The sequence below is a fragment of the Schistocerca piceifrons genome, chromosome 5, assembly GCF_021461385.2.
Source record: "Schistocerca piceifrons isolate TAMUIC-IGC-003096 chromosome 5, iqSchPice1.1, whole genome shotgun sequence".
Taxonomy (NCBI): Eukaryota; Metazoa; Arthropoda; class Insecta; order Orthoptera; family Acrididae; genus Schistocerca; species Schistocerca piceifrons.
The window spans coordinates 657150145-657169622 of record NC_060142.1 but is presented as its reverse complement, the minus strand read 5'-3'; the positions used below and the strand labels follow the sequence as shown (position 1 = coordinate 657169622).

At 41.5% G+C, this 19478-nt stretch overlaps 1 protein-coding gene across 1 annotated transcript in view; it reads right to left on the bottom strand.

The window, feature by feature from the left end:
- Window positions 1–8893: 8893 nt before the first annotated feature.
- Window positions 8894–19478, bottom strand: part of LOC124799179 — a 36641-nt gene continuing 26056 nt past the window's right edge. The window contains exon 3 of the mRNA XM_047262715.1: window positions 8894–9325. Within this exon, the coding sequence (XP_047118671.1) occupies window positions 9040–9325 (286 nt within the window). The 3' untranslated portion in view covers window positions 8894–9039. The remainder of the gene's footprint in view (window positions 9326–19478) is intronic.

Sequence of the window (19478 nt, the reverse complement as noted above, 5' to 3'; positions counted from 1 at the left end):
TTAAACAGATAATTCGGCTTGACATTGATGGGGAGAACTGTTGTGTGTCCTCATGATGATTGTCGTGACAAATTCTTTGCAATCGGCGCGATGTTTTTGAGTCCTCAGCCTTCTGACTGGTTTGATGCGGCGCCACGAGTTTCGTCTCCTGTGGCAACCTTTTCCTCTCGAGCAGCACCTGCAATCTTCATCGCCAGTTACTTGATGTATGCCAATTTCTGGCTTCCTCAACAGTTTTTCCTTTCTACAGCTTCTTCTAGGACCATAGAAGTTATTCCGTGATATCTTAACAGATGTCCTACCATCCTGTCCCTCCTTCATGACAGTGTTTATCATTTATTCTTTTCTCTCCGATTGTGCTCAGAGCCTCCTCATTGCTGACGTTGTCAGTCCGCCTAATTTTAATCATCGGTTTGAAGAGCCGTACCTCAAATGCTTCGATTCTCTCCTGATCCGGCTTACCCACAGTCCATGTCTCACGCCGTACCATTCTGTGCTCCAAACGTACATTCTCAGAAATTTCTTCGTGAAATTAAGGCCTATGCTTGATACTAGTAGCCTTCTCTTGGCCATGAATGCCATTATTGCCACTGCTACTCTGCTTTTGAAGTCCTTCTTGCTCCGTCCATCATTCGCTGCTTCCGTGCCTAGGTAGAAGAATTTCTTAAGTTCGTGATCGCCAGTCCTGATATTACGTTCCTCGCTGTTCTCATTTCTGCTACTTATCATTACTTTCGTCTTTCTTCGAGTTACTTTCAATCCATGTTGCATACTCATGAGAGTGTTCATTCTATTCAGCAGATCCTGTAATTCTTCTTCACTTTTAGTGAGTATCGTATCACTGAAATCGTTTAACTTACAATGTTAATTCCACTGTTGAACCCTTCCTTTATTTCCATAATTGCTTTTACGATGTATAGATTGAACAATAGGGGCGAAAGACTACATCCTTTCATACACCCTCTTTAATTCAAACACTTCGTTCTCCGTCTTCCACTCCTATTATTCCCGCTTGGTTCTTGTACATGTTATATATTACCCGTCTTTCCCTATAGCTTATCCCGATTTTCCTCAGAACTTGGAACATCGTGCCCCATCTCACATTGCCGATCGTTTTTTCCAGGTCGATAAATTCTATGTTCGTGTCTCGATTTTCTTTTGTCTTCCTTCCATTAGCAACCGGAACGTCAGAACTGACTCTCTGGTGGCTTTACCTCCCCTAAGACCAATTTAATCGTCATGAAACCCATCCTCAATTTTTTTTCCATTCCTCTGTGTATTATTCTTGTCAGAAACTTCGATGCTTGAGCTGCTAAGCTGATTGTGCGACAATTCTCATACAAACTTCCGAATTGTGTGGATGATATTTTTCCAAAAGTCAAATGGTATATCCCGCGACTCATACACTCTACACACCAACCCGAATAGTCGTTTTGTTGCCACTTCTCCACCTGTAGGGGCAGTATCTCACTCCGAGGGCTAGAGAGTTCCCTGAATCTCTGTTCGCTCGTCCGCCCTCTTCGGCAAAGGCGTTGGCAGATCGGGGCTGATATCTTATAGTGCAAGTTGTCGGCAACCAATGCTGATGATGTTTATTCAAAATTTAAGCGGCAGAGGGCTTTCATCGGGGACCGAGGACGTTTGGTTACGAAACGCTGCCGTAGACCGCGGATGTGTTAGGCCTTTAAAATCACAAGCTGAATGGAGGGCACTGCCCATAATGCTGCAAACCCTCTCACTTGGGAAGAAATCCGACAATCTTGCTGGTGAAGCATGCATTTTCAAGCAACAGGACAAACAATGTTCCATTTCACTTCATCGCAGGACACCTTTGGTTGCCTTCTGCCGCACCATTACAGCACATCGGTACGTCGACGATATTATACGCCCCATTTTGTTCCCCTTCATGGCAAGGCGTCCTAGGCTTACATTTCAGCAAGATAATGCCCGTCCGCACACTGCAATAGTTTTTAATTCTTGTATTCGTGCTTACGAAACGCTGCCTTGGCCAACAAGTTCGCCGAATCTCTCCCCAATTGAGAAAAGTGGAAACATAAAGGGCAGAGAGCCGGAGTTTGACGATCTAAGGCGCCAAGCGGATAGCCTTTGACACGATATAGCTTATTACGACCCTATCAACCATTGTCAAGCCGAATAACTGCTTGCATAAGGGCCAAAGGTGAACCAACGCCTTACTGACTTGCTCAATCTGTGAAGTTCTGGACCTGTAATCTATCTAAGTGACAATTACGCGATTTCATTAATTTTAGTGTAAATTATTAAAGCTTTTCATACAAATGCACGTACAGTGTTTGATTGTGAAGCTGGCACGTAATGAGTATTTGAACCATTAACAGGATAATATTCGCATGTTACAGTAAACTTGAAACGAAACCGATATAATCTGGAATACTTTTATAAAACAAATGTCCGTCAGAGATACTTGCTCTTAAGGTTGCTGATACGAGTTATCAAACCAAATAAAAAATAATTTTTGTACTGAGAGAAAATTCTGATCATTTTTGAAGTACAGGGCTGGAACGTTAGCATACAATCACAACTTCTTCAAATTGCCCAGCGCTTCTATGGAGGACCACGGTCTCTGTGTATAGCGTGAGGCGGGATATGTGACAGTAATCTTCAAATTTATTTTATATCCGAATGGTCAATTTCTGGAGAGGGGCTCTTTATGAAGAACGTTATGTATTAAGTCGCCTCTAAACCCCTATATCGATTGTTTGAACGGCTTCGCTCCGCATCTAACTTCACGAGTGACATATCACATCATGGGAAACAGCTTTATTTACAATAAATAAAGTGTCCGTTGACCCCCCCCCCCCCTCCCCCCACTAAGGACGTTGCAAGTTCTTTTATATTCATTGGCCCTCGGACCATAGGCGAAGGAGATTTTCTCGACCTTGCAGTATCTATTAACCAGTTACGTTGCGTACCACATACCCTAGTAATTTGAGTTTCAACCAGATGGAGCAAACAACGATTGATTGTAAGTAGGGAAAGTTATTTTAGAAAATAATTAGGAAATTTAATTTCCCCAGGCCAACCCTTTTGACATAGAGCAGATGACGGGTTTATAGGCAACACACATTGCACACACATGCAGCAGACTGATTCTCCTTTTCACCTCTCATGCACTGAACCAGTACAGAAGGATGCCTAGTGTCACTAGGAAGTGTTAGCAAACATTTTGTCCGTAACAGAAGTAATTCCCCATACGGTGATCTCTCATACCTGGATGGTTGATGCAAAGAGTTCGAAGTTTCCGGTGTATGTCTATCTCTCTTTCTGATCTCTCTCTCTTTTTCTGGTGGGGTACACTAACATGCTTACATTGGTGGGACACAACATTATGGCCACTGCCTACAGTGACTTTGAGTGCGCCTCCAGATGGAAGGGGAGAGATACAGATTGACGGAGAGAGAGAGACAGATTCGTCATATTTCTTTGACGTATCACCACAGACCTGAGTGCTTCTGCGAGGTATTTGTTGATCGCGTAATGCTCCTGAATGTGACTACTCCGGAGACAACGATTAGCATAACAGGAATTATTATTCTTTGACATTGGCAATGAACGAAACAGCAAGACCTTAAGCTGGATGTGTATTATGTATCTATTTTATGGCGTTCGAATTTCGAATGTGATTGACTTTACGAACATATTACGGAATAAACTGGAGAATTGCTCATTATTCATAGGCTTATTTTGAAATGTATTGAACGTGTCAGCAATTGATGACATATTCTACAACAAATAGCTAAGTATAAGGTCACTTTAACAAAAATTCTTGCTTTCAATATTATATTTAATCTTCTGTAACACTTAATGACTCAACTGTGCTACTGTTGGTTAGCCACATACACAGGGTGTTCAAGAAAGTGTCGAATACTTTCAGAGAAGGTAGTACTCAGCGAAATAAGAAAAATAAGTCCAGTAACTATGGGTCTGGAAATGCATACTTTCTGAGATAAACACTTGTTTACAGTGTGACGTGGCGTCCATATGCCAATGCACCCCTCAGCCGTCCGCCGTAAGGAATGACAGGAATGACTCAGTATTTGAAGTAAATATGGTGACTGTTGTCCTTATGGCACACATTGAAGACGTGACCCCGTAGTGTCAGCACATTGTTGATTGTCGTGTTGTAGACCAGTTCCTTCAAGTGTCCTCATTACTAAACGTCTAGGGAACGATGAGGCCACAAGGTGTACGCCCCCCTCCCCCTCCCCTACATCGACCAATAAAGAGGTCCTGGAATGTCTGCGTCAGATGATCACGTACATCATTCTGAAGAACGTGTGGTACTGCACCATCACGCATGAACCACGTTTGTATTCGGTGCTGCAATAGCACAGCCTCCAACAATGTAGGTACTACGAGGAAGTCCAGAAAATGCGCTTCAGTTAACCTTCGTGGTAGCACGTATGACCTTATTAATCTGTAGCCAAGTACGCCTGCCCATAGGTTGATTGAGAATCGGTGTTGATGCCCTCTTTCCTGAATGGCTTTGGGAGTTGCGTCTGCCCATGCATACTGGTTATGGAAATTCACGACATCTGTTGTGAACCCTACCTTTTTGGCAAATAAGGTCTTCGATGTGAACAATGGATCCGCGTCACACTTCTGGAATAACCATTGACAGAACCGCCGTCTTCCATGACGATACTGTGGCCTTAGGGCCTGAACGTGCTGTATATGATAAAGGTACAGCACTTGTTCGTGAAGTACCCTTTCCCTCCTCCCAACTCTCCCAGATAAGAGAGTGAGACACTCCTTCTGCTGCTGCCCATCGTCGCACACAGGTCCCAGGGGTTTCTGCCAACGAAAGTAGGACACGCTCCTCCATGCAGGCGTACGGACTGTGCGGTGCCTTCCGCTACCAATCTGCACCGCCACCTGCGTCTCTCAGACGCTGCAAATGTCTGCCGAACAGCTTATCAGAGAGCACTCTGCGCTGTCGATAGTTTCCAGTGTAGAGGTCACGGGCTAGTGGGCTACTTCCATTTGTTAAACCATAGCAGAATAAAATATCCCACATTTCATTTGTCGAGCAGTAGGCTTCCATTGCTAACAAATAGAGGAAGAAAGAAAATGTGCAATCGTCAGAAATAACTGTAAGCGCATAGCTGAGAACCCCTTTGGATGAAAGTAAAACACCATGATACGTACCCGTGTGTCAAACACTATACAATAAGCCATACAAACAGGACGAAAACTAACACAGCCTACAAGACGACTCGAACCACACAACGACTGCAGAGTACTGTGAGTAGTACATCACAACACCCTGGCGACACATTTGGTGCAGCTCTAGTGCAACGACTGTGCTAACATCCGCAACCAAGCTTCGCACAGCCATTCTTATAAACACTGTTTACATTTATAAGTATATAGACCCATGTTTATTGGACTTATTTTTCTTGCTTCGGTTAGTACTACCACCTGTCGAAGAATTCCATACCTTTTTTGAACACCCTCTATACTGGTTGCTTATCATAGCCATTGATCGAGCCCGTTATATCTGGCACCTCTTTCGTCCTAATATTCAATATTAGCGTTTTATTTTATTTGATCAGGCCACAAGGCCTGGTAGTGCCATTGGACATAATTCCCTGACATTCAGTGCTACCTGTTTTTTATTTTTTTAGTATTTAACCAACAGATAAACTTAGTGGTTATTTACTAAAAATGTATTGATATGAATATAATTTCTGTCATTTATGTAATGTAAATGTCTTATTAGTCACGACTGTATTAAATTAGTTGGATGATAGCGCCATCTGGCAGTCAGTGATTTCGTGTAGCCATGACGTCATACCTCAGCCAATTGGCTAACAGCTGTCTCAGACACTTCCATATCCTGTTATAATGCTAGAGGTGGTATCTATTTTGTCCAATCATGGGTGAGGCAGCTGTCATTGCAGTCGATCATTGGTATACATATGTGGCAATATGGACACCGTAACAATATTTGATTAGCGATTAAGGTTGAAAACTAAGATTTTTAATTTTGGGTAAGGTTCAAATGGCTCTGAGCACTATGGGACTCAACATTTTGGGTAAGGTATTTCATATCACTCACCATATATTTTTGCATGTTTTCATTGTGCCACGTTTTCATATTTTCCCCGTTATGCCTATATGATTACTGTATTTAACTATGGCGACCTAGCTCTAAGAGTACGACGATGTGTAATAATTGTGACACACTCAACAACAATTTACATTGATGTAATGGAAATTCAATTAGAGAATGTATTTATTACCGTTCACTTTTTATATGCAATTTTCCGTAATTTAGAGCTGAGAATGGCTCATCAATGAGGCGAAACTTGTAACAAATATAGAAAATTAGCGATCTTGACATATGATTTTTATCCACACATGGATCAAGAATTGTAGACTAACCTGAATCATCTGCTCCTGATGATGTCTCCTTAGGTCTTCTGTTATTGAGCTTCTCTTCTGCAAACGGCGTACTGTAAAGTGTAGTTGGTCATGGAATATTTAATATCCTCTTCAGGATTACAGAATCACGAGAGTTGAAAAAGGATTGGGGTTAGGCCTTAGCCTTCCATGTCCGACGGCTCCTGGGCATCAGACGTCGTGTCCCACTTGTTAACTTTTGGAAGATACAATGAAAAGCCACACAAAACTCCAACGTGGCCTTCTCTTAAATCGAGTGCCACTGTCAAATACTAAATCGTCTCAGCATTTAGTTGCTTAAATTGACAGAACTCAACATTTCCTGGTCGAATTTCCACCACAAATAATCCCTACGTGGTCCGGGCGTTTCTTGCATCTCTTTCGTACTGAAAGTCATGAGAGCTACACTTGCACAATTTTCACTGAAAAGGTGTTGCTTTATGTACCAACCAGTCAGCGTATATCCTGGGAATTCACTGACTGTTTCAAGGCAGTTAGAGTTTTCATACATAACACTTTATTTCAAAATCTCAACACATGAAAAGTTTTTACAGACGTCCATATAAGAGATACAAAAATTAAGGACAAGGGGTTAGCAGATTTACAAAAGCAAATTTGTTCCCAGATTCTTTCGCGCTTCGGCCAGCTGGTTGTGGTTCGAATAGTGATGAGAGGGGCATGCGGCATGGCTTACGAGCAAACACAAGAATTACCTTAGTTTCCTTCTCTATACTCGGGTTGAAAATCACTGCTCAGTTAACTAAAGGTATGTTTCTATAGCAAAAGATATGGTGCGATATCATCTACGTGACGACAGACTTCAATGAAAATTGAATAAAAAAATTCCAGATGATATATTGATAACAGAACAATGGTACGCTATCCCATGGAATTTTTTAATTTCCTGTAACTTTATATTACGTAAAAGTAATCTTTTTCAGGGATCTGGAGGTGGTTTAAATTCCGTTGGAATTTACGATACAGTGAGAGAAAATTCAGTGGACAATAAAGTGATTTCATGCCGATCTCTTTCATATTTAGTAATTTAATTGTTTTCTTCTCCTGGTATTAAGATTGTCTACTGTTACAGCTCACAAACTACACAGAAGTAGGTACTGCACTTCCTATTTGTCACCCCTTAAGATGTCCGAAGGCGTTAGCTAAGACATTCTATTTGCTTCAAACACACGCGAGTTTCGATACTTTTGAAATTGCTGATAGTCACCATCTCAGTATCTGACATGTATACTATGTGTGAAACGTCCAACTGTATATTTAGTTAAAATGGGAGATAATGTACTTCTAATGTAAAGAAATATACCGGTACCCAGAATGATGGAACTGATGTATAATTAATGTCAGATACCTGTAGCTTTGAAGTGTTGTGGCTCAAAAACGTATTTTACGCAAGAAAAATATTTTTCTTGTCCTATTAACGACGTCTTGTAAGACAGTATCATAATTTACTCACCATATTACCTTGCAAATAATTCTCGAGATAGACTGTAAGGACGCTAAAATACATCAGGAGCTGTCCGTACTGACGTGCAGTCAGTTGAAGTAATAGTATTAACATCAGAGAGGAAATACTGATTCTGCCTGACAGCAGTTAAGCTAAAACTCATTTTTAAAATGATGACTCGATTACCATCAAATACAGCAAAGACCATATATCTCGAAGATCATATATCTCAGGCAAGTCGTGTTTGAATCTACACCGTACCATAAGAATGTTCGAAGGTTACAGTGAACCTAGGATACCAACAAAGTTGCCTTGATAATATGCAATTAACTATACGAATGTTTTGTTTCGAAGGGTGCTCCTCTGTTACGAATTTAATAGGTGTTCTCGGCAATAAATCGTCCCTCGAATTGATTTCAACCTGACATATCCTATAAAATACTGCTCAGTGCAGGATTTTCAGAAAATAACAAGACTATGTATTGTAATGTGACAATATAGCTACCGTATTTACTATGGATCGAAAAAGGAAAACATTTCACCACTGCAGAAGAAGGCACAACCAGCTGAACAGACCAAACTAATTAAACAAACTAAGTACAAACAATTGTCGTGGTCAATTACCACTCATACATATCCTGCTTAAATGATAACTGTATAGCTGCGTTTCACAATTCGAATACTGATTGACTGTTGAGACTGCTTTGTACGTAGGGAGGTAATATTGTGCTTCAGTGTTCGCAAGACAGCAACACTGATGGCAAAGCTTTTGTTTATATGAACAGATGTAGTTTTACTACCATTAAATTTATCTACATATTTTAAAATAAATATAATGACTTTAAGACGTCACTTTTAAAGAGGAGGCTGATGTCTATGTTATAACACAGCTGTATACACGTATTCCTTACTCAGGTTCTGAGAACATTCGATATGTATTTTGCACAACAGTATAAACAACAAAGACTACAATTACATTTACAGTTATTTACAGAGGATCGTCAGTAACATTGAGATGCGATTGGTATTCTGAATTACAGTTTAATTTCCTCAAACGAAAACTCGTCAATAATACTGCAACGCCACGTACAAAGCAGTCGTATGAAAGATAAACGTCTGACAACATGTATATATCAAAAATACGAAAGACCTGCGAAACGTCTCGTCACTGACAAAGTCAGTGCAGCTGGTACGTAGCGAACACGATAAACTGTTACGTCTGCTGCAATGTAAATAGGAGGTCCTTCTAAAACACAGTTGTAGCATGTGCTCGCACACAACGCGGGCGACGGGTTCGCCACCGCACTGAAGGAGACGACGACCGTCGACATTCTTCTGTTCAGTGACGTCACTGCTACCTGCTGGTCGCAGACAGCAGCAGCGCCGCGAACACCATCGCGGGGTACGCGCGGCCGGCACCTGCAACACAACCAACAGTCCTCGATGGTCTCATCACAGGAGCAATCATTCATTTCTGTGATGGTTCGCTGTTTACCAGTAGAGGTAGGCGCAATATCAGATCTGGATCATTATCTGGTTTCTCTACAACCTAATGCGTCAGCTACTATTGTATATCTTGATAAGCGCTTGTAGAGGACTGTGTCTTTATGTTTACGACTTCGAAGTAGTCATCTTCAAATGATTTGGTGCCACTATGTGATAGATTTTCCTGATTTCCTATTATTATTTCAGACGAATTACATGGTCACTTCTTAAAATATTGACGGTGTTTCTAGCCCAACTTTCCTCTTTATTGTCTTGCAGATTCAAACAACTAAAGAGAGAGGAATTCGCATGCCCTTTCCATTCAGAACATATATATACAGGGTGAGTCACCTAACATTACCGCTGGATATATTTCGTAAACCACATCAAATACTGACGAATCGATTCCACAGACCAGTGTAATTGGTTTATACAAACCATAAAAAAATGCACGGAAGTATGTTTTTTAACACAAACCTACGTTTTTTAAATAGAACTCCGTTAATTTTGTTAGCACATCTGAACATATTAACAAATACGTAATCAGTACCGTTTGTTGCATTGTAAAATGTTAATTACTTACGGAGATATTGTAACCTAAATTTGACGCTTGAGTACCACTCCTCCGCTGTTCGATCGTGTGTATCGGAGAGCACCGAATTACATAGGGATCAAAAGGGAACGGTGATGGACCATGGGTGCAGAAGAGACTGGAACAGCACATTACGTCCACATGTTGTTGTTGTTGTTGTGGTCTTCAGTCCTGAGACTGGTTTGATGCAGCTCTCCATGCTACTCTATCCTGTGCAAGCTTCTTCATCTCCCAGTACCTACTGCAACCTACATCCTTCTGAATTTGCTTAGTGTATTGATCTCTTGGTCTCCCTCTACGATTTTTACCCTCCACGCTGCCCTCCAATGCTAAATTTGTGATCCCTTGATGCCTCAAAACATGTCCTACCAACCGATCCCTTCTTCTAGTCAAGTTGTGCCACAAACTTCTCTTCTCCCCAATCCTATTCAATACCTCCTCATTAGTTACGTGATCTACCCACCTTATCTTCAGCATTCTTCTGTAGCACCACATTTCGAAAGCTTCTATTCTCTTCCTGTCCAAACCGGTTATCGTCAATGTTTCACTTCCATACATGGCTACACTCCATACAAATACTTTCAGAAACGACTTCCTGACACTTAAATCTATACTCGATGTTAACAAATTTCTGTTCTTCAGAAACTATTTCCTTGCCATTGCCAGTCTACATTTTATATCCTCTCTACTTCGACCATCATCAGTTATTTTACTCCCAAAATAGCAAAACTCCTTTACTACTTTAAGTGTCTCATTTCTTAATCTAATCGCCTCAGCATCACCCGATTTAATTTGACTACATTCCATTATCCTCGTTTTGCTATTGTTGATGTTCATCTTATATCCCCCTTTCAAGACACTGTCCATTCCGTTCAACTGCTCTTCCAAGTCCTTTGCTGTCTCTGACAGAATTACAATGTCATCGGCGAACCTCAAAGTTTTTATTTCTTCTCCATGGATTTTAATAGCTACTCCGAATTTTTCTTTTGTTTCCTTTACTGCTTGCTCAATATACAGATTGAATAACATCGGGGAGAGGCTACAACCCTGTCTCACTCCTTTCCCAACCACTGCTTCCCTTTCATGCCCCTCGACTCTTATATCTGCCATCTGGTTTCTGTACAAATTGTAAATAGCCTTTCGCTCCCTGTATTTTACCCCTGCCACCTTCAGAATTTGAAAGAGAGTATTCCAGTTAACGTTGTCAAACGCTTTCTCTAAGTCTACAAATGCTAGAAACGCAGGTTTGCCTTTTCTTAATCTTTCTTCTAAGATAAGTCGTAAGGTTAGTATTGCCTCACGTGTTCCAACATTTCTACGGAATCCAAACTGATCTTCCCCGAGGTCCGCTTCTACCAGTTTCTCCATTCGTCTGTAAAGAATTCGCGTTAGTATTTTGGAGCTGTGACTTATTAAACTGATAGTTCGGTAATTTTCACATCTGTCAACACCTGCTTTCTTTGGGATTGGAATTATTATATTCTTCTTGAAGTCTGTGGGTATTTCGCCTGTCTCATACATCTTGCTCACCAGATGGTAGAGTTTTGTCATGACTGGCTCTCCCAAGGCCATCAGTAGTTCTAATGGAATGTTGTCTACTCCCGGGGCCTTGTTTCGACTCAGGTCTTTCAGTGCTCTGTCAAACTCTTCACGTAGTATGTTATCTCCCATTTCATCTTCATATACATCCTCTTCCATTTCCATAATATTGTCCTCAAGTACATCGCCCTTGTATAAACCCTCTATATACTCCTTCCACCTTTCTGCCTTCCCTTCTTTGCATAGAACAGGGTTGCCATCTGAGCTCTTGATATTCATACAAGTGGTTCTCTTCTCTCCAAAGGTCTCTTTAATTTTCCTGTAGGCAGTATCTATCTTACCCCTAGTGAGACAAGCCTCTACATCCTTACATTTGTCCTCTAGCCATCCCTGCTTAGCCATTTTGCACTTCCTGTCGATCTCATTTTTGAGACGTTTGTATTCCTTTTTGCCTGCTTCATTTACTGCATTTTTATATTTTCTCCTTTCATCAATTAAATTCAATATTTCTTATGTTACCCAAGGATTTCTATTAGCCCTCGTCTTTTTACCTACCTGATCCTCTGCTGCCTCCACTACTTCATCCCTCAGAGCTACCCATTCTTCTTCTACTGTATTTCTTTCCCCCATTCCTGTCAATTGTTCCCTTATGCTTTCCCTGAAACTCTGTACAACCTCTGGTTCTTTCAGTTTATCCAGGTCCCATCTCCTTAAAATCCTGCCATTTTGCAGTTTCTTCAGTTTCAATCTGCAGTTCATAACCAATATATTGTGGTCAGAATCCACATCTGCCCCTGGAAATGTCTTACAATTTAAAACCTGGTTCCTAAATCTCTGTCTTACCATTATGTAATCTATCTGATACCTTTTAGTATCTCCAGGATTCTTCCAGGTATACAACCTTCTTTCATGATTCTTGAACCAATGTTAGCTATGATTAAGTTATGCTCTGTGCAAAATACTACAAGGCGGCTTCCTCTTTCATTTCTTCCCCCCAATCCATATTCACCTACTATGTTACCTCCTCTCCCTTTTCCTACTGATAAATTCCAGTCACCCATGACTATTAAATTTTCGTCTCCCTTCACTACCTGAATTATTTCTTTTATCTCGTCATACATTTCATCTATTTCTTCATCATCTGCAGAGCTAGTTGGCATATAAACTTGTACTTCTGTAGTAGGCATGGACTTTGTGTCTATCTTGGCCACAATAATGCGTTCACTATGCTGTTTGTAGTAGCTAACCCGCACTCCTATTTTTTTATTCATTATTAAACCTACTCCTGCATTACCCCTATTTGATTTTGTATTTATAACCCTGTAATCACCTGACCAAAAGTCTTGTTCCTCCTGCCACCGAACTTCACTAATTCCCACTATATCTAACTGTAACCTATCCATTTCCCTTTTTAAATTTTCTAACATGCTAACACCTTTTTATTGGTCCTTTTCACTGACACACGTGTACATTACCATGAGGGGTGAGGTACACGTACACACGTGGTTTCCGTATTCAATTACGGAGTGGAATAGAGTGTGTCCCGACATGTCAGGCCAATAGATGTTCAATGTGGTGGCCATCATTTGCTGCACACAATTGTAGTCTCTGGCGTAATGTATGTCATACACACCGCAGTACATCTGGTGTAATGTCGCCGCAGGCTGCCACAATACGTTGTTTCATATCCTCTGGGGTTGTAGGCACATCACGGTACACATTCTCCTTTAACGTACCCCACAGAAAGAAGTCCAGAGGTGTAAGATGAGGAGAACGGGCTGGCCAATTTATGCCTCCTCCACGTCCTATGAAACGCCCATCGAACGTGTACCTCACCCCTCATGGTAATGTACATGTCCGTCAGTGAAAAAGACCAATAAATAGGTGTTAGCATGTGGACGTAATGTGCTGTTCCAGTCTCTTCTGTACCTAAGGTCCATCACCGTTCCCTTTGGGTCCCTACGTAATTCGGTGCTCTCCGATACACACGATCGAACAGTGGAGGAGTGGCACTCAAGCGTCAACTTTAGGTTACAATATCTCCGGATGTAATTAACATTTTACAATGCAACAAACGGCATTGATTACGTATTTGTTAATATGTTCAGATGTGCTAACAAAACTAACGGGATTCCATTTAAAAAAACCGTAGGTTTGTGTTAAAGACATACTTCCGTGCATTTTTTTTATGGTTTGTATTAATCAATTACACTAGCCCCTCTCCTCACGTTCGGTCTGTGGAAACGATTCGTCAGTATTTGATGTGGTTTACGAAATATATCCAGCGGTAATGTTACGTGACTCACCCTGATATATATATATAATTTACAGACATTTATTATAGAGGATATTGAGTGTATTAGTCAATTAGGAATAGGGAAATTAGCGTAAGGTAGGACATCATCAAACCACTCTAAACACCACCTCGGTAGTATTAAAGATAGTAAAATAAGCCACAACATTTTATAGTTTTGAAGAACTATTTCATATTGCATCACCAGTGGGAAGCACAGGTGCACGGTACCAGTCTCTAGTCACACTGTTCCGTTGTGACAGGTGTTAAAGTGCAGCTCGCCAGTCACCTCGTGCTATTGGTATAAATACTGCAGTAGGATCTGTTAGTAATACACGTGAGAATTTTCCCTACAGGCATTTATTTCGTAAGCATTCGTTGCTCTTTGATCTGAAACTTGTAACCCGGCAGGTATTGTAGCTTTGTGAACAGAACGCCAGCCATAATGTTTATTATTTCAGTTACTGTAAACCCAATTTGTTGTGGAAGTCTTAATAGTGTATAACATTTTTGGGAAGTTCTTAGGCCTTTCACGGTCAGTGTCTTCTCGAATAAAATAATTTTGGGTATTGGGCTGCCGCATTATAACTACTGAAACAACTAAATTGCCGATGCTATCGCCTTCATCAGGGCCGTTACTGAAGAGGACCCCAGCAAGTCGGTAGAAACTTCACCAATTTAGTTGTTTCAGTATGATGCATACTAGTATCCAAAATTATTTTATCTACAATGTTTTCGAAGTGTTTCAGTCTGAGTATGAGAGCAGCTAACACCGATACTCAGAGATGTGACACAGAGCGTTGGGTCGCGAGAAGGCAAAAGTTCGAACTTCGCTGCAGTCAGTAACAAGTTTCATTAAGGGGCAGGAGTGATGATGACATGTTTAGAGAAATTACTCGTATGTACATAGAAAAAATACTCTTCCTAGGCCACCCAAATGACAAAATTTCCATGTCTGCATCCATAACATATGTCGCTTCTGTAAAATCGTAAACCATGATAGTCTGGGAAGATGTTGCCAAGTTACGGAGCTACACCCTCAAGGGATCGCCATCTTCCTTTTTCCCGGTATTCATGAGGTTGGAATGTTCATCGGGATTTGGAAAGCTTAGAGGTAGACGTTGGAAAGATCCCTTTACGTCGCCACTCCTGGTTAATTAACAAGCCGCTTAATTATGAGTAAAACGTTCCCGATTTCGACGAACAGACATTCGCCGTCATGGGTAATAACGACTGACTGCCGGATCTGGCATGGTGGTCCACTTATATAGGTGTGTCCCATAATGGAAAGCCACCCTGGGCTTCCATTTCATCACGTTAATGCCCGCCTGCACACGGCGAGAGTTTCTACTGCTTGTTTTGTGCTCGCAAATTGAACTGAATTTGTCTCTATATCCCTCCAGAAAATCTATCAATCTGTGCCAAGCCCAGTAACTGTTAAATGCCAGAGTTGGACAAACGCCTTATTGACTTGCTCAATTTGTGAAGGTCTTTCTCTAGAAAAAATCATCGATTGTAATGAGTTGTTTGTCTCTACTTGAACACCACATCTATTGATTTCCGTTCCATTCGGATAGTTCCAATATCCTTTTTCTTCGGCCAATGTTTGATTGACGATTTTTCTGACGTTTCCCGTGCACAAGCGGCTGGTATTGTCAAAGCTTCACCCTCCATTGCTTGGGGGTGGACTGGAGTCGAACTCCCGGCCAAAGTTTATACGTACCTGGCGAGCCAACGTCCAAGTGCTTTTCCTTGGTCATTTTTGCACCGTTCTCCTCTTGCTACCTGCAATGGTCGTTCGCCGCTGCACAGGAATCCAGGATCCGTTCACCTTGATGCCTACTTCTTTCTGGTTGAATTTTTTATCATGTTTGTGTATTTCCATAGCTTCTCTGAACAAGCCGGTGTGATAGCTCTTTCATGCAGCCTGAACTTCCTGATCGGTGAATTCTACTATGCGGCCGGTCTCACTCAGTGCGTGCTCTGCCACAGCCGATTTCTCCACCTGTCCCCACCTGCAATGACGCTTATGTTCTGTGAACCATGGTATCGGTTGGTCGTCCCGTTATTCCAACATAAACTTTCACGCACGTGCATAGCATGCAGTATATTGTCGACATTGCAAATGGGTCCCTTTTTTCCTTTCCCGATCTGAGACTTTCTTTGATCTGGATTTTCGTTTTAAAAAGAGTCTTCAGGCCGTATTTTCGCAATATCCGGCCGATTCTGTACGTCAACCTGGGAATGTATAGCGGGGAGACTGCACACGACATTTCTTTTTCCGATGTTTCACTTCTCCAACTGTTTCACTCTGTTACGCTTCTTATATAACTTTTGGGTGTACCCATTGCTCCTCAGAACGCTTTACAAGTGTTGCATCTCGCGTCTCAGGTGATGCGACTCACATATTTGTCTTGCTCGCGCTCCGAGCATATTGATCATGCCTCTTTTCTGGCTAGAGTGGTGATCTGACAGTTTGTGCAGTTATCGGTCCGTGTGTCTCAGTTTCTCGATACACGCTGTGTCCAGGTTCTACCCACCTCTTATGACCAGCACATGTAGAAAGGGTAGCTGTTTGTCCGTTTCTACTTTTTTTGTTTTATGTTGGCGTGAAGGCTGTTCAAGTGTCTTAGGAAGTCGCCGAGCTGTTCGTCACCATGGCTCCACACAACGAAGGTATCATCAACGTATCTGTACCGCACCTTAGGTTTACGAGGTGCCAAGTCCGGTGTCTGTGCATCGGAATGTTCCATGAAGGAGATGGTCACCACCGGACCGTGGCGCCGCCTTGAAGTTGTTCGTAGAAGTTGTCATTACGCGTTAAGCAGGTGATGGTGAGACATGGATAAGAGCGCTTGATGAGGTTTCGCGGGAGAATGGAATCGATGTGTTCCAGAGAGTCACTGAATGGCACTTTAGTAAACAAGCAACACGAAAGTGACCAGGATGTCGTTGGGTCATAGTTTTAGTGTATTCAGCTTCTCAGTGAAATGTGCTGAGTGCTTTATGTACGTGTCAGTCTTCCCCACGTGCCACTGGAGCCGAGAGGCCAAACGTTATGCCAGCTTATACGTCGGTGAGAGATGAGCGCTAACAATCGGTCTTAATGGAACATTAATCTTATCGATCTTTGGTAATCCTTACAGCCAAGGTGGTAGGGCTCCTGTGTTGCGCAGGTTGCTGTGTATGTGCGCCGAGATAGAAGACGCCTTGACTATCGATTCGTATTCCCTCTGATCCTCTGCATTGGATCTGCGCTTAGTTTTCGGTACGTCGTCTGATCTAATAGGACCTGGATCTTCTGATCTATGTTTGGTATTCATTAACACTGTCACATTTCCTTTATCGGCATGCCGTATCAATATACTCAAGTCAGGGTTAAGACTCTTGATGACTTGTACCTCTTCTTTCTCCAGGTTGTAAGCTGGCGGTTTTTCTCGGTGCAGTATCCTGTCTGATTCAGTGCCTATTCCCTCAGCTCTTTCGCAACGAAAGGCCACTTCGTTATTAGTAATGATGTCCACCATAGGTATAGCTCCTGTTATGATAGCGAAATTCCCTCGTTTATGAAGGACAGACTGTTCCGCTTTGATCAACTGTTGTTTAGCGAGGTTGACCACAGTGCGTGAAACGTCGGAAATCGCCTTGGAAGGCTGCTTTCGGCATCTTGCACACTTTTTCTCCTGTCGCTCACAGCACCGCTCGAGTTCGTCCTGCATGCTCCTGTGGGTGATGCTGTCGATCTCATCCCACTCGTCTCGATGCATTCTGCTACTTAGTTGATAGAAAGTGTCCTACGGTTCTTGCCAAGTGCCTCCGTGTCGCCAGAATTCGCTCAGGAACAAAAGCTCTTTCAGTTGTGTCGTAGACACGATGGGTGTATACGGTGTTGAAGAGGCGTTTACATTTTCATATTCACCACCGTAAAAGCACATCATATCTACGACAGAATGCTCTGGCGAGTGCTCTGGGAAAACCCGGATGCAGCAGCCGTTAGCAAAAAGAATGGAAGAGCTACCAGAATTCAATATACACTGACACAGAATAGTTACAGAAAAGCCAGTTATATAGTTACAAACAGAAAAGTACGACGAATGCGTGTTTGAAAAAGCATCTACAATCAATTAAACCACGGCCGTAAAATAAATTTCTCCACAATGGCTTGTTCGACTTTCATTAACTGACTCTACAGAGATAGGGCTCATAGAGCTTTACGAGAAAAAGGTAGGAAGCTTCTGTAAACATTATGTATATTAAGTTATAGCCCCAGTTTTGCATTCTGTACATACAATACGCGTTTTCGCCATACAAATTAATAAAACGGCGCAAGTAGCGGCAGGATAGGTAACTAGACATGGATTCTGGTGTATTCAGTTTTATTTCTTTATTTTCAACTGAACAGCTTAAAGCAGCGTTTACACAAACATAATACCAGTTATTGGACAAACTGATTAACTTGACAGAAAACCAGAGAAGAGAGTGTAAAGCAGAGTAAATTTACATGCTAAATGATGTATCTTGCATCTGTATGTCGTAAAATTAATAGTTTGTGAATATGTACTGGAAGACGCCAGCGGTGTTGCTAGGCTAGAGGCATTGTGAGTGCTTAAGTAGCCAGCAGCCATGTTGATCTTGTTATTTGGTCATTGAGCAATATTGGATGAACGTTCACCTGGATGAACTGGAAAATTACGTATGTGCAGCTATTAGGTCGATTTTACGTACTGTACGAAACATTTAGATGTGTTAACCTTGGGAGCTTGTTTTTTCGGTGGGTTTTTGGCAGCAAAAACTTAGAAAAAGTTCAGCGAGTTAGGCTACCGTGGGAAGCCAGTTTACACTAGGTAAATAAGACAGAACTTTAAAACCCTTCACGCCATTATCTGCGAGTGATCTCACCCTGTGGATTTAATTTGTTACCCAGTGTAGAATTTTAATTTTAAAATATACGCTGAATGAACTTTGAACAGCTTCGGAGACTATATCGGGATCCGCGCGTAAGTTAGAGTGAGATACTAATCTGGAATCCTTCTATTTTAAGATCTCGCACAGTCTTTTGGCAGTTCAGTATTAAAAAGATAATAAGGGAAATTTATTTAAATCAAAAGTACTGTATGTTGCTAACATTAATTTTTTTTCATAGGGTAATCCTGACTAAATATTTAATTACCGAAGTTTTGTGACAAATTATCAATGGTAACTACGAAAAATACGTTTGTTGCCTCTAAGCGGTAACGTAACCAAATCTAGAAGACCAACCACGCCTTATGAAAACCAGGAAACTTTATTCTATTTCAGTTCATAGTTCTTCCAGTTGAAAGGGAACAATTTCAAGAGCAAACGTTTGTATTTTCATTTAATAACAGTAGAGTCGCAATAAAAAGAAAAAGGGGATGTGAAATTAAACCAAATATAGTTTACATGAAACCAGGGTCTCACGTGATAAGTACAGGTGTAGGATTGAATAAAGACACGTTGAGATCGTGGTTTCTTCTATGTGGTGGCCAGTATTTCGACGAGTAGGACAGTGTGCCAGCATTTGTATGAAGAAATCTAAAGAGATTAGTTTGGACGCAACTGCAGCTGAGCCAAGTTGCTGTTACCTTGCGTCGACGTTACTTTTATCATTTGGCTCCATGGACGTAAAAATTGGGGAGAATTCT